Consider the following 15467-nt stretch of genomic DNA (forward strand, 5'->3'; position numbering starts at 1 on the left):
AATTATCTTTTTTTTAAAAAAAAACTGTAGAAACAATATAATATCTTTTTCATCTAGTAACGTTTTGGTTATTTTTCACAAATAAGTTTTCAAAGCAAGTTTCAAGCTTCTTCATAAAACCCAGTTGTGTACCTACCACAGGATTTCTTTCTTTTAGGTTCATCACAAGTTTCAGAGAACCTCTCTCTAGTGCAAGAAAAGATCCTCTCCTTAGTTTGACAGATTCTGAAAACCCTGCCACCGTCTTATCCTCTGAAACAGGGCTTTTTCAACCTTTTCACAGACTGTACCACTTTTAGGACGTGACCATATTCGAGTACCACCAGTGTCAAAAACTTGATGACCAAAAAAAAAAAGGAAAAAAGTATCGGTTTTAATTTCTTTGGTGGTGGTTCCTTTGCTGAATCACTTTCCCTCTGCACTGATGAACGTATTACAAATTTATCCATATTTATTAATATGCACCACTACATTGGTGGTCAGGTGGCCTGTCGGCTCTTCTTCCTCTCTCCCTCTCCTCTCTCCTTCACAGCCTCTACTCCTTTGTTGATCCCTCTGCTTCTCTCACAGAAGCCTCTCCTCTTTTCCTCTTTCTCCTCACTGCTTCTCTCTTCTCTCTCTTTCTCCTCACTGTTTCTCTCTTCTCTTTGTCTTCACTGCTTCTCTCCTCTTCTTTCTCCTCACTGCTTCTCTCCCCTTCTCCTCTCTCCTCACTGCTTCTCTCTTCTCCTCTCTCTTTCTCCTCAGTTTCTCTTCTCCTCTTTCTCCTCACTGCTTCTCTCTTCTCCTCTTTTTCTCCTGTTTCTCTTCTCCTCTTTCTCCTCACTGCTTCTCTCTTCTCTTTCTGCTCAATGCTTTTCTCTTCTCCTCTTTGTCCTCACTGCTTCTCTCCTCTTCTCTTTCTTCATACTGCTTCTCTCTTCTCCTCCCTCTTTCTTCTCACTGCTTCTCTCTTCTTCTTTCTTCTCACTGCTTCTCTCCTCTTCTCCTCTCTCTTTCTTCTCACTGCTTCTCTCCTCTTCTCCTCTCTTCTCACTGCTTCTCTCCTCTTCTCTCATTCTTCTCATTGCCCTCAGAACAAGGCAACACTGCAGCTCCAGCTGACTCTCCCCTAAGCCTCTCTGGTGCAGCCTTCACTTCAGCTCACCACCCCTCTACACTTGTCTAGGTCGCGTACGACCTGCCAGGTGCCAAAGTACCACCAGTGGTATGCGTACCACTAGTTGAAAAGCCCTGATCTAAAACACTTTGAAGCTAGAAGAAACACTGGCAACTGATCATATTGAATGCTTCTAAAAGGACTCAGTTTTTATTCTGTAACTAATACCCACTTGGAGAACACAACAAGATGTATACGTTTCCAACAATTTTATAATGGTCAGATAATTACTGTTTGTAGTCGCCCTTGACATTATGCAACTACTTTTGGCTTTTCTGATTTTTTGCATCTCTTTCCTGATTTGAGGGGGGAAACCCTGGAATTTCAATGTATCTCTAATATTAAAAGTGAACCAAAAAGCTTCCAAAAACTAAAGATCAGTCTCTCACATTACTGTGGAACTGGAGTGTTCCTCAATGGTAAAATGTTTCAACACAGTAATACTTGAACTTTTCCAGAACAAACTGCTTGTTTCAGGTCCTGACACAATTATGTAGAATTTAGGTCTAGATCTTTTCCATGGCTATTGCAAAATGCTTTCTCCTTCAACCATTTTCTTGTACTTTTCTTTCTTTGGGATCATATTTTTGCTTCATAACCCGTACGTGCTTCAACATACAGGCAGACAGGCAGATGGCTTGATATTCTCCCACATAATTCTTTGTTACAAAACAGAATGTGTGCTTCCTTCAAAGATGGTAAGTCACTCTGCAAAGCAACCCCGAACCATGACATCACCCCTTCAATAATTGATGGCCAATATGTGCTTCCTTTTATGGAATGCAATGTTTAGCTTCTGCCAAACATAGTGATACACATTTTTCATTTACTGGTCCATAAAGCAAAGAATAATCCAAGTACTTTTTGGAAAACTTGAGGCAGGCTTTTGTCTATCAGCACTTTTATAAAATGTTTTACTATTGGTGGATTCGAGAGCATTGATTTAGCCAACCTGAGAGTTTTGCAGATCCTGAATATTGTTCTGGAATTCTTTGTGACTTCCTGATAGTTTTAATATGCAAAAATATAACACATGAAGAGGCAAAAATTATTCTGTGTATGCAGGGTGAAAATTTAGAGATTTAATAGACAGCTATATTAGAACATAAAGCAATAACAGAAGTCTAAAAAACAGGAAGATGTTACGCATAGATAAAATCATTTGAAATCTTAATCCCTAGAGGAAAATCTGAAATCAAATATATGAAACATTTCACCTGCCAAAAGAATTTAAGCACTCAACTTTTTCCCCATTGTTAAATAAACAGGAATTATAGAATGGTCTGAACATAGAATCATTAGTTTTATCAGTCAGGCAGCAAAAATTGTATTAGAAGTCTTTTCTTAACAAATTCAAGAAAAACAGAACAATGTGATAAGCTTTAGTGTGCCTTTATTAAAGATAGCGGTACTAGGGAAAAATTCTCAGTCTGAAAAAATAATACTAGGGAAAAATGCTCAGTTTGAAAAAATAATCAAGACTTTTGCTTTCATTGAGAAAAACAAAAAAGACCCATTTTCATGCTTTGTCAATTACTCAGAAGCCTTTGATCCTATAAACCATGAAATATTGATCACAATCTTGGAAGGGAATTGGAATGGATGCCAAAGGTATTAGAATGATAGTGAATCTATATTGAGCTCAAATTTCTTTTAAGACTGAAAGAGCTTTTTCAAACAAGTTTTTAATGAAAAAGTTAACTAGAATTATGTCCTTTCACCTCTCCTTTTCTATGTCTGTACTGAAGAAATATTTGATGAACTAAATACTACATCAGGAACTTCAATACTTCTGGAATTAAAGGTAGGTAGTATGAAAACAATTTAAGATATGTAGCAAATTCTGTACTTCTGACAGAAAAAGAACAGAACCTGAACCTCCTAATTGAGAAAAAAGAAGTGAAAAGTACAAGTTATATTTTAATACAAAAAAGAAACCAAGATGAATGTAGCTTCAACAAAAAAGAGCCTCAGAAATATAAACTATAGTCAATAATGCTCTTCTGCAGCAAGAAAGGTATTTTGTCCAGATACTTTGTTTAGAGTGGAACATGGGAAAATAAAGAGGAAAATAGAAATTATCAGGAATGTTTTTTAGACATGAAGTATATTCTGACCTCAAGAGAAATGGATTTAAAATGTAAGAATGACCAAATATCATATTTGAAATATTGTGAGAAACAGGTTGTGATCAATACCATATTTGGTCATCTCTCCTTTAAACTGCAAATCATGGAAAGTGCTAAAGGAGACTGAGAACAGACTGACAGTTTTTTTAAAATGCAGCTTTGAGGAAAATCTTGAGAATCTCTTCAAGTCACAAAAGATCAATCTGAAATCCTAGATATGGCACAAGAAGAAAGATAGGTCATGAAGAACATCAAACCAACCAAATCTGAGATAAGTGGGTCATGTATTCATGAAAAGAACCTATACAAGGAACCCTGCTAGAAGGATCAGTAGATGAAAAAAGAATTAAGAAACAACAAATAGATACTTGGAGTTGTTGTTAGCTGCAAAGTCGTGTCTGACCCATCGCGTCCCCATGGACAACGTTCCTCCAGGCCTTCCTGTTCTCTACCATCTTCTGGAGTCCATTTAAGCTCACACCTACTGCTTCAGTGACTCCATCCAGCCACCTCATTCTCTGCCGTCCCCTTCTTCTCTTGCCCTCAATCTTTCCCAGCATTAGGCTCTTCTCCAGTGAGTCCTTCCTTCTCATTAGGTGGCCAAAGTATTTGAGTTTCAACTTCAGGGGATCTGGCCTTCTAAAGAGCAGTCAGGGTTGATCTCCTCTAGGACTGACCGGTTTGATCGCCTTGCAGTCCAAGGGACTCGCAGGAGTCTTTTCCAGCACCATAGTTCAAAGGCCTCAATTCTTTGGCGCTCAGCCTTTCTTATGGTCCAACTTTCACTGCCATACATTGCAACTCGGAAGACCATAGCCTTGACTATACGCATTTTTATTGACAGGGTGATGTCTCTGCTTTTTAGCGTGCTGTCTAGATTTGCCACTGCTTTCCCCCTCAGGAGCAAGCGTCTTTTAATTTCTTGGCTGCAGTCCCCGTCTGCAGTGATCTTGGAGCCCAGGAAAATAAAATCTGTCACTACCTCCATTTCTTCCCCATCTATTTGCCAGGAATTGAGAGGGCCAGATGCCATGATCTTAGTTTTCTTAATGTTTAGTTTCAACCCAACTTTTGCATTCTCCTTCTTCACTCGCAACAAGAGGCTCTTTAGTTCTTCTTCACTTTCTGCCATTAGAGTGGTATCATCTGCGTATCTTAGGTTGTTGATATTTCTTCTGACAATCTTAATTCCAACATTTGATTCATCTAGCCCTGCCTTTCTCATGATGTGCTCTGCATATAGGTTAAATAGGCAGGGCGACAGTATACAGCCTTGCCGGACTCCTTTCCCAATTTTGAACCAATCAGTGGTTCCGTGTCCAGTTCTCACAGTTGCTTCTTGACCCGCATATATGTTTCTCAAGAGACAAATAAGATGGTCTGGTATGCCCATCTCTTTAAGAACTTGCCACAGTTTGTTGTGATCCACACAATCAAAGGCTTTAGCATAGTCAATGAAGCAGAAGTAGATGTTTTTCTGGAACTCCCTAGCTTTCTCCATGATCCAGCGTATGTTGGCAATTTGATCTCTGGTTCCTCTGCCTCTTCGAAATCCTGCCTGTACTTCTGGTAGTTCTCGGTCCACATACTGCTGAAGTCTAGCTTGTAGGATTTTAAGCATGACTTTACTAGCATGAGAAATGAGTGCAATGGTGCGATAGTTTGAACATTCTTTGGCACTGCCTTTCTTTGGAATTGGAATGTAAACTGATCTTTTCCAATGCTGTGGCCACTGTTGAGTTTTCCTAATTTGCTGGCAAATTGAGTGTGGCACTTTTACTGCATCGTCTTTTAAGATTTTGAATAGCTCAGCTGAAATACTGTCACCTCCACTAGATTTGTGGTTGCTCAGCTTTTCTAAGGCCCACTTCACTTCACATTCTAGGATGTCTGGCTTGAGGTCAGTGACCACCTCATCATGGTTATCAGGGACATTAAGCTCATTCTTGTATAGTTCTTCTGTGTAATTTTGCCACCTCTTCTTAATCTCTTCTGCCTCTGTTAGGTCCCTGCCATTTTGGTCCTTTATCATGCCCATTTTTGCATGAAACGTTCCCTTCATCTCTCCAATTTTCTTGAAGAGATCTCTGGTCCTCCCTATTCTATTGTTTTCTTCTATTTCTTTGCACTGTTCATTTAAGAAGGCATTCTTATCTCTTCTAGCTATTCTCTGGAATTCTGCATTCAATTGGGTGTATCTTTCTTTTTCTCCCTTGCCTTTCGCTTCCCTCCTTTCCTCAGCTATTTGCAAAGCTTCCTCAGACAGCCATTTTGCTTTCTTGCATTTCTTTTTCTTTGGGATGGTTTTAGTTGCTACCTCTTGTACAATGTTGTGAACCTCTGTCCATAGTTCTTCAGGCACTCTGTCTATCAGATCTAATTCCTTAAATCTATTTGTCACCTCTACTGTATATTCAACAGGGATATGATTTAATTCATACCTGAGTGGCCTAGTGCTTTTCCCTACTTTCTTCAGTTTAAGCCTAAACTTTGCAACGAGAAACTCGTGGTCTGAGCCACAGTCAACTCCTGGTCTTGTTTTTACTGACTGTATACAGCTTCTCCATCTTTGGCTGCAGAGCACATAGTCAATCTGATTTCTGTGTTGACTGTCTGGTGATGTCCATGTGTAGAGCCGTCTCTTGTGTTGTTGGAAAAGAGTGTTTGCTATGACCATCGTATTCTCTTGTCAAAATTCTATCAGCCTGTGCCCTGCTTCATTTTGTACTCCAAGGCCAAACTTGCCTGTTATTCCGGTTATCTTTTGGCTTCCTACTTTAACATTCCAATCCCCCACGATGATAAGGACATCAGTTCAGTGATCATTCACCAATCTCCAGTTCAGTGATCATTCAAATGTACGATAGCATTGAAAAATGAAACTTACAAGTGGTCCTTGAGGTTTCAGACATTGAAGCATCCCCACGGTCATCTGATAATGATTCTAGTGCCTGGCAACCAGCATACATTTAATGGTGATTGCAGTTCTATGATCATCATTTGCAACAGTCAGCTTCTGACAAGCAAAATCAATGGAGAAACTCTCAAGAAGTTCCAAGTCACACTAACATGATGCCATTCTTTGTGACCTATGTTAAATTGGTTAACTATTATAGCCAGAAGTGACATAACTTGTCACAGTCTCATGAAGTTACACATAACAACCGCACCACTTAGCAACAAAGTTGTCAGTCCTAATAAACAGTTGGTAAATGAGCACTCTAAGTAGTCCTCAATTACCAACCACTTGTTCAGTAAACAGACTTTGACAACATCATTCATTAATTCACTTATTTATTTTCCAATAGCAATAGCACTTAGACTTATATACCGCTTCATAGTGCTTTACAGCCCTCTCTAAGCAGTTTACAAAGTCAGCATACTGTCCCCAACAATCTGGGTCCTCATTTTAATGACCTCAGAAAGATGGAAGGCTGAGTCAATCTTGAGCCGGTCAGAATCAAACTCCTGGGAGAGGGCAGTCACCCAATGCCCATCAGCAATGCCCTTCTGTACTTTACATAAAACAAACTGGGCAATGTCTGTACAAAATAATATAGAAATGTATTTCTCACATCAAGACTGACGGCATTGAATAACCAAAGGGAGACATCATTCCATACTAAGAGAACATTCTGTAACTGACTGTAATAGCCATTCTAAAGGGAACAAAGAACATCAAAACTGAAATTGAACTATGAAATTGCCAAACTACAATATATCAAAATGTCTAATTCTGTGGTTAATTTAGTCTACCAAAGCCAAGAAGTCTTCTTTGTTACCAGCAACCTAGTAGTTAACCTGAATAAAAGGTTATTTATTGTATTAAAATGTTAAAGGTAATTTTACTTCTAAAGGGTGTTGTCTGCATGTTCGGGGAAGATACAGAAGAAGCATCTCTAGATCTAAGTTAGCTGCCTACAGTTATGTTTGTTGAAATGAATTACTTATGAAAATTATGAAATCCTAACTTGTGATTATAAACCAATATAATCTTCCAAACATCTATTAGGATGTTTGAGACCCAATGAAACAACATTCATAAAGTATCACATTAAATATTGGGATAGAAGGATATCTCAGAAGTTCAGTATTTTGAACCTACTCCTTGACTTCAATACTGCAGACTTAGATAATTTAGAAGACGTTAGCAGTTCAGTCACGTTGTAGAAACCTTAAAAGGGATTTCTTCCTCACTTCAATTTTAGTTAATGGAAAAAGCAGTATTAACAAGCTGCTAACTAGATCTTTATCAGGAGGGAGATTAAAAAAGAGGAGGAGGGAGGGAAGGAGATAGAAAAGGAACTTAACTACATTTTTTGGTAAATTTAGATAAAAGAGGAAATGTCAGATGTGGTTCATAAATACTAGAAAAACTGTCCTCTTATAGCAAGACATGTGAGTATTATGTACAGAATTATGCTTTTTGTACATCTGCCCAGAAATCTTGGTACACTTCCTGAAACACTATTAATTTTTGTTGAAAATAAAGTATAGGCCTTTAAACAGTTGTATATATTTGTCCTGTATGAACCTGTATCTACTGAATTAATAGCCAATATCAACACATGCAAGTAGTCGTCTGGTTACAGTTAAGACCTGAATTGATATTACTAAGATAAATAGTCATAAACCGTGACATCACATGAATGCATTACTTAACAATAGTAATCTAATCTAATGTCTATGTGTATTTACCCATGTAGTATGACTGTAGTATTATCCTTATCTTCTTTACTCCTTTACTTTACTTCTTTATTATTACAATGATGATTATTCTTTACATATACACTGAGAACTTCTGCACTGGAGACAAATTCCTTCTGTGTCTAATCACATTTGGCCAAATAAAGTATTCAGTTCAATCCAATTCAATCCCAACCAGTCCCAGTTACCATCATAATCCCAAGACCTGTGGGTGGTTAAGCAGAAAGAGCCCAGGAGTCCCAGGTAAAGAGTGTGGAGTGCTGTGGGGGAGATCGTGGGAGGATATGGAAGAGCCAGTGCATGTGAGTCAAGGTCTGGGGAGACCAACAGCAGCTGTACATGGGGTGGGGTGTACTGTGGGTGAGACATAAAGTGGAAGTGACTTACTGAAATGACTTGCAATCTTACCTGTGGCTTCCCCATTGAGTTTGCTTGTGGCGAACCCAGCAGGGAAGGTCACAAATGGCAATCACATCATGGCTTCCTGGAACATTGTAACTGCACGCCAGGCACCCAAGCACCTGAATAATATTCACACGGCCACAGAGATGCTGCAATGTCCAAACCTTTGAGGTCATTCATACATCCATTTTTTCAGCTCTATCATAACTCTAAATGGTCACTGAATGAATGGATATAAGTCGAGGACTACCTATGCCTTTCAATTTGCAGCTCTGTAAAAGATATCCTTGAAAATAACTGCCTTTCTCTGCCTAATTAAAGATCCATCCATTCATCCAGGAGCTGAGAAAACATTTCCAAGATAAAGACAGCATTTGAGGGTTACATCTATGTTCTAGCTCTTTGCTAAAAAATTAAGGGAATAGACCACTGCTCAAAACACCATTTCAAAATCTCCAAAGTAAGAATTCCCTTAAACTGCTTAAAAAATATTTGGATTTAAAATAGAAAAGACATCTACTAGAAAGAAAATGAGTAAAGAAACTGAGTTCTCTCATTTTCATAACCACAAAGAATACAGAAACATAAGCACTGAAATAGTCCAATATCCTAAGACTGGCATGGTTGACAAGATACCTACAGATGCAATGCCATTTGTCAAGATGGCCATCAGTGCCCATCCTAGATTTCTCTGTTTACTGTCTTCCCATTGTGAATACATACTGTAGCAGATGGGAAAACAGAATGGTTTTGGCTTCTTGACATCTAGCAAGGACACAGAGACAAAAAGACAGAGAAGGTACATAGTGAAGGAGAATGATGATATCCAAATATTTTGAATTCCAAATGTTTAAGCTTAAAATGCTTTCAGTACACTCAGAACACTGCAAATAAGATCAGAACATGTTTCAGTATTAAAATAAGATTCTTGAAATTTTAAACTTTTTGCACGTCTTGGCAAGACCACGGAAAAAAAGATCACACCAGTTCTAGTCCTTCACACCTGATCTTCCTTCCGTGTCTTTTCTCTTTATTTGGTTTTCCTTCAACTTCCTCTGAACATTTTCCCCCCAAACAAAGAAAAAGCTGCAAACACAGGGAAATCTTTATAAACAAAAATTACGAGAAAATCAAGATCTTTGGAGTTATAAAAGTCAAAAGTGTCTCACTCCTGTTCCAATTGGAGGAGGCAACAGCAGGAATTACTGAGTGGGATTATCTGGAATGGCAAGGGGATTCTTTCACAATAGACAGGAAAAGAGGAAAGGGAAACAGGTTTCATCTCATAGTCATGGACCCTTCCTATAATAACTGTGATTTAGAACACACAGTGAGGCATCAAAGGAACAAAGCACCAAAGAAACATTGCTCCATCTTTTATCTTCCCCAAACTCACCAAAGGTCTTGAGAAGAAAGCTGGATCGAAAAAGATATACCTTACCTGGTACCAGCTGCTTCATTCAGGGCAGGCCAAGAGTAAATTCCCAACATACCAAAAATAACTACAAATTGGCCTTGGGTAACCAGATTTTGAGAGCTACTCACCAGCCATGTAAGGAGGAGGTCAGTGAAGTATACAAATGCTGCTCCCAGAGTGAAGCCAATGGCTACAGGAAGGAAGGCGAAAGCTCCAAACTTCCCAGAGTCCTCAGCTAGTTCAATAGCAGGTTCAAGAAGGGACCAGTAAGAAGCAGCCAGCATAACCTAAACAACAGAAAACAGTAGGCTATTCAAGTCACCATTAAATCAACCTTATGCTCATTCCATGGCAACCCAATGAAAGAAAGTTGCTGTTAATATCCATTTCCATTTACCAAACAGAGAGAGAAGGAGGGGTGCAGGTTTATATACAACATACAGTATTGTTCCTTGGTTTTTTTAAAAAAAAAAGTTAAGCAGAGTCTTATTTCAAATTAAAAGTCAGCAGCTTGCCATCTAGGAATCATAGAACCACAGGGCTGGGAGATGTCACTCAGACTAATCTCATATTTAGTAAACTCATATTCGGTATATGCAGCTTCCAAAGAAAATCTAAACGCTGTTCACCACGTGGTCGTTTTATTATTTAACCACTGTTTTTTCACTCGGGCTCTGACCAGTGCAATTTGAGCAGATCGCCGAAAGATTATTCAGCTATGCCTTGAGAATGCGCAGAAGCTTCGCCAATTTCCAATCCAACTACAGTATTATTCCTGCTTAATTCCTATATTTTATTCCAAGTTGTTGTTGTTCTCACTAAATCAATTTTTGCTTAAAAGCAATGCAGCAGGTGTTTTCTAAAAGCACACCTGGGCTAAATCTTAATAGATCATGATAATGATTGTTAGGACTTGAAGAACTGTTAGCTATATTTATTCCTTGTCTTCAGAGAATGCCAGTTGATCAGTTTATTCAATTATCTTATATTTTCTTGATCACTGGTTAAATGAAATAATTACCAATTTTTAAAAACTCCATCCCAGTTCCCCCTCTCCACAAGAGCTTTACTGAGGTATTTTAATTGACTGGGTTTCTTCCCACTGGTACTCTATATGTGTGCCTTCTGTTTTCCAAATAAGCATGTATTTAATATTTGTATTGAAGTGCATATAATCATATCGCACACTTAGAATTTATGTGGAGGATTGATTACATGCCATCAAGTGCTTTTTGACTCTTAGTAACCACATAAATAGATGTTCTTCAAGATGGCCTGTCCCTAAATTGATCCTTTGGGTCTTCCAATGATGCATCCATTGCAACTGTAACTGAGTCCATTCACATTTGCTGCTGGTCATCTTTTTCTTGTTCCTTTTCCCTTCATTAGAGCCTTCTCCAGTGAGCTGGGCCTTCATGTGTATGCAAAGTAGACTAATTTAACCTTTGTCATTTGTGCCTAAAATGAGAACTTTGGGTTGATTTGTTCAATGATCCATCAATTTGTTTTCTTGGTTGTCCACAATATTCTCAAGTCTTTTCTAACACCAAAATTCAAAAGTGTTAATACTCTTCCTATCCCACTGAATATAGGGACGCGGTGGTTCAGTGGGTTAGGACGCTGAGCTTGTCGATCAGAAGGTCGGCAGTTTGGCGGGTCGAATCCCGAGTGCCACATAACAGAGTGAGCGCCTGTTACTCATCCCAGCTTCTGCCAACCTAGCAGTTCGAAAGCATGTAAAAATGCAAGTAGAAAAATAGGGACCACTACGGTGGGAAGGTAACAGCGTTCCGTGCGCCTTTGGCATCTAGTCATGCCGGCCACATGACCACGGAGACGTCCTCGGACAAGCGCTGGCTCTTCGGCTTTGAAACGGAGATGAGCACCGGCCCCTAGAGTCGGAAACGACTAGCACGCATGTGCGGGGGAACCTTTACCTTTATCCCACTGAAGTCCAACTTTCTCATCCATATAGTGTTACAGGGAATACTGTGGTTCCACCATTCTGATATTTGTAGGTATAGATATATCCTGACATTTGAATATCTATTCCAAGGCCTTTGTAGCTGTTCTATCAAGTGCTAGTCTGTCATGTATTTGGAACAGAATGGAACAGAACAGAACAGAACATTTTATTTGGCCAAGTGTAATTAGACAGACAAGGAATTTGTCTGCAATGCAGAAGCTCTCAGTGTACATGCAAAACAACAGAGTAATAACCATCATAATAATGATACCAATAAGAGGGGGTAGTAGAGGAGATGAGAAAGATAATAATAATACCACAGCCATACAACATGGTGAAAATACCTAGACATTAGACAGTATTGTGAGGATTAGGTGTTCAGCAGAGTGATGGCACAAGGGAAAAAACTGTCCCTATGTCTAATTGTTTTGGTATGTAATGCCCTACAGTGGGATCCCAAGGGGAGGTGTTGAAACAGTTTATGTCCAGGATGTGAAGTTGTTTTTTTTAATCCCATTTATATCCCGCCCTTCTCCGAAGACTCAGGGTGGCTTACAAGCTTAGCAGTAGCCTTCATTCTATGTATATGCCTGCTTATTAGGGCTTTAAGGTCCCCCCAAGCGGCATTATTACAAAGTCAGCTTATTGCCCCCAACAATCTGGGTCCTCATTTTACCTACCTCGGAAGGATGGAAGGCTGAGTCAACCTTGAGCCTGGTGGGACTCGAACCTGCACTAATTGCAGGCAGCTGGTGTTACTTAAGGAGGCATTAGCCCACTGCTCCACCAAGTGTCTGTTCCAACAAGGCTCCACACCCATTTGCACTACTCAGGGGACCCTGACAACACAGATAAGCCTCCAGGGGCTTCAATGACCCACTAAAAGAATGCAAATGACCAGCTATCTGCATGGAGTATAAATCCTGCCATTCCCCACCATCCAGTCAGAGCTAAAGAAGTTCTTGGATGAGAAGCGAAACATCTTCAAAGAAAAACAAGAAAGTCCACTTGTCTCATGAAAATAGCATCTTTGGGACAAAAATGACAGACTCAATAATTCCTTTATAGAACTGTATCAACAGCTCCTGGGGCAGTCTGAACTTCTTAAGTTGACCCAGAAGTTGTGTCTTTTTGATGATGGTTCTAAAGTTAGATTTCCATTTCCAAATCCTGAGATATTATAGAACCCCAAAACTTGAAGGATACTGCTGCTAATACTGTGCTGTCAAATATAGGAAGAGGCAATAGAAGGGTTCCTCCTAAAATCCATTCACATCTCTACAATTTTAAGCATGTTCAGCTGCAGATTGTTCCAGATTTAACTGCTTGTTCCTTTATGCCTGACGACTGATCCTGAAAGACAGAAGCAGTCTACTATTTTGATATCTCCACTGCCAATTCTAAAACTGGTTGTCCTACCTGGTTGTCCACTGATTTAATTTAGTCCCATTTTTCACTTTACTCCTTTACTTTTATTGCTAGAGCTTGCAGATTCTTTGCATTTTGGCTAGCAAGGTAGTGCCATTAACATAGCACAAATTATTGATGTTTCTTCCTCCAGTTTTAAAACTGTACATATTCTATTTATACTGTGGCTTCCTGGCCTGTATATAAGTTTCTCATGAGGACAATGAGATGTCCTGGGATTCCCATTTTTCTGAGCACATTCTACAGCTTGATGTGATTGACAGAATCTCAGGCATTCCTATAATCAATGAAGCCCATCTTGACTTCTTTTTGGTATTTTTGGCTTTTGTAATTATCCAGTGTACCTCCTTTCCCCTCCCACACTCTCCATCTAGCCTTTTCCTAATTCAGTTGAACAGTAGATGTCAAAGTATAAAATAGCATGATTTTTTTTTACACCAAAGATGCCATAATAGATTTTCTGGAGTTCTAAATACACATATTTCCTCAAATGACAGCAGCATAATATTCAGACGGAATGTTTATTCTCTATTTGTTTCTACTGAGAACACTTTATGAATTAAGCTCAACTATTAAGAAACTTCTTTTCCTTGAATGGAATTGGCAATCAGAGGTGCAGCAACTAGCATGAAAAAGCTGGCAGATTTATTCCATTGAGCAGTAATAACATCAAAATAACTTTTACAGAACAGACACTGGGGACTACACCAATAGTCTGCTTGTAACAAGAGTAGTTTTAAATTGGCTATGCTGATAAAGAGAAGTAGCCAACTGTGCTATCCTTTAAAGAAAGAATTTTCAAAGGAATCAGGTGCTTAAAGTCTTTTCTGCCCTTAACTACTTAATTTCAAATTGTCCCAGCTTCTCTTTAAAGGCCTACAAAGTGCCTTTTTTTAACTCACTGTGTAGTAAAGTACACTGCAAGGCCAATAATAAACATAAACAAGTTTCTCTCTTTGGCCATTTGCCTAAACCAGGCATGTCCAAAGTCCGGCCCGCGGGCCATTTGCGGCCCGCGGGGCGGTTTAATACGGCCCTCTAACAGCCCTCCCTGCTGTATGTAAATGCGGCCCTCCCACGGCCCTCCCACGGCCCTCCCTTCTGATTGAGGGCCGCCCCTTCGGGAGCAGCTCCCGCCTCCCCCGCCGAGGGGCCGCCCCAGGAAGCGCAGGCCGGCCCAGCTGCCGCCCCCACCCTACCAGCCAGGCTCCGGGGCTCCACGCGGCTTCCTCCGCCTCCTCCTCCTCCTCCGCCAGGCCTGCTCGGGGTCCGGGGCGGCTCCAGTGCGCAGGGGAAGCGTGCGGAGAGCGGATCGTGCCCTCATCCCGGCCGGAGCGTAGCCCAGAGGAGGAGCCGCTGGGCCGGGCATGCCCTGAGCGGCCGGGGGTCTCCGGTCGGGCCATGCGGCGCTGTGGGCGAGGCGGGGGTGGCCGGCGGGGGTCTCGGCCTCCCCGCCCGTCCCGCTGAGCACCTTCCCTGCGCGCCACGGCTGCCCATGGCGGCAGCTCCGGCTTCGGCGGCACTGGGGCTCCCGGGCACGGGGGCTCCGGCGGTGCCAGGCTGGTCGCTCTGGTACCACAAGGACCTGAGCCCGGCGGCGGCCGAGGAGCTGCTGGCGTGGGCCGGGCGGGCCGGCAGCTTCCTGGTGCATGACAGCGAGAGCGTGGCCGGCGCCTTCGCCCTCTGCGTGCTGTGAGTCCGGGGACCCACGGGCGCCGCCTTAGGGACGGGCCGCAGGAGGGAGGGAGGGAGGGAGGGAGGGGAGGGGAGGGGGCCAGGGCACGCCTGCAGAAGACTCCCCCCCGAGGCTGGGCATTCCGTGGCGGCGGCCCCGGAGCCTGGAGCGGGGTCTGTCCAAGCCTCCAATTTCTTTCTTTCTTTTCTCTTTCTTTCTTTCTTTCTCTCTCTCTTTTCTCTTTCTTCTTCCTCTCTCCTGCCTCCATTCTCTCTTCTTCCTTCCTTCCTTTCTTCCTTCCTTCTCTCTTTCTCCTTCCCTCCCTCCCCCCATTCGTCCTTTCTCCTCCTTGTCTCCTTCCCTCCCTTTCTCCCCCCAATCCCCCTCTCAGCCCTGCCTGGCGCTGGAGTCCCGGGGGTGACCTTCCGCCATGGAATCCGAGACAACTTTTTCGGCTGCAGAAATGACTCCCCTCCCCCTTCTAGTGGCTTTCCCGACTCCGGCCGCGCCGATCTGCCCCTCCTCCGGTGGGTTGAAGGGCCGGCTGCCTGGCCGAACCGCTGCGCTCCTTCCCCTCGCCCCGG

General features: G+C 41.6%; 1 protein-coding gene across 4 annotated transcripts in view; it reads right to left on the reverse strand.

Moving 5' to 3' along the window:
* Window positions 1–15467, reverse strand: part of SLC39A11 (solute carrier family 39 member 11) — a 383748-nt gene that overhangs the window by 338546 nt on the left and 29735 nt on the right. For all 4 annotated transcript variants that reach the window (XM_081321875.1, XM_081321877.1, XM_081321874.1 and 1 more), the window contains exon 4: window positions 9943–10101. In XM_081321875.1, the coding sequence (XP_081178001.1) occupies window positions 9943–10101 (159 nt within the window). The remainder of the gene's footprint in view (window positions 1–9942; window positions 10102–15467) is intronic.

This window comes from Vipera berus (genome assembly GCF_964194415.1).
Source record: "Vipera berus genome assembly, chromosome: 2".
Lineage (NCBI taxonomy): Eukaryota > Metazoa > Chordata > Lepidosauria > Squamata > Viperidae > Vipera > Vipera berus.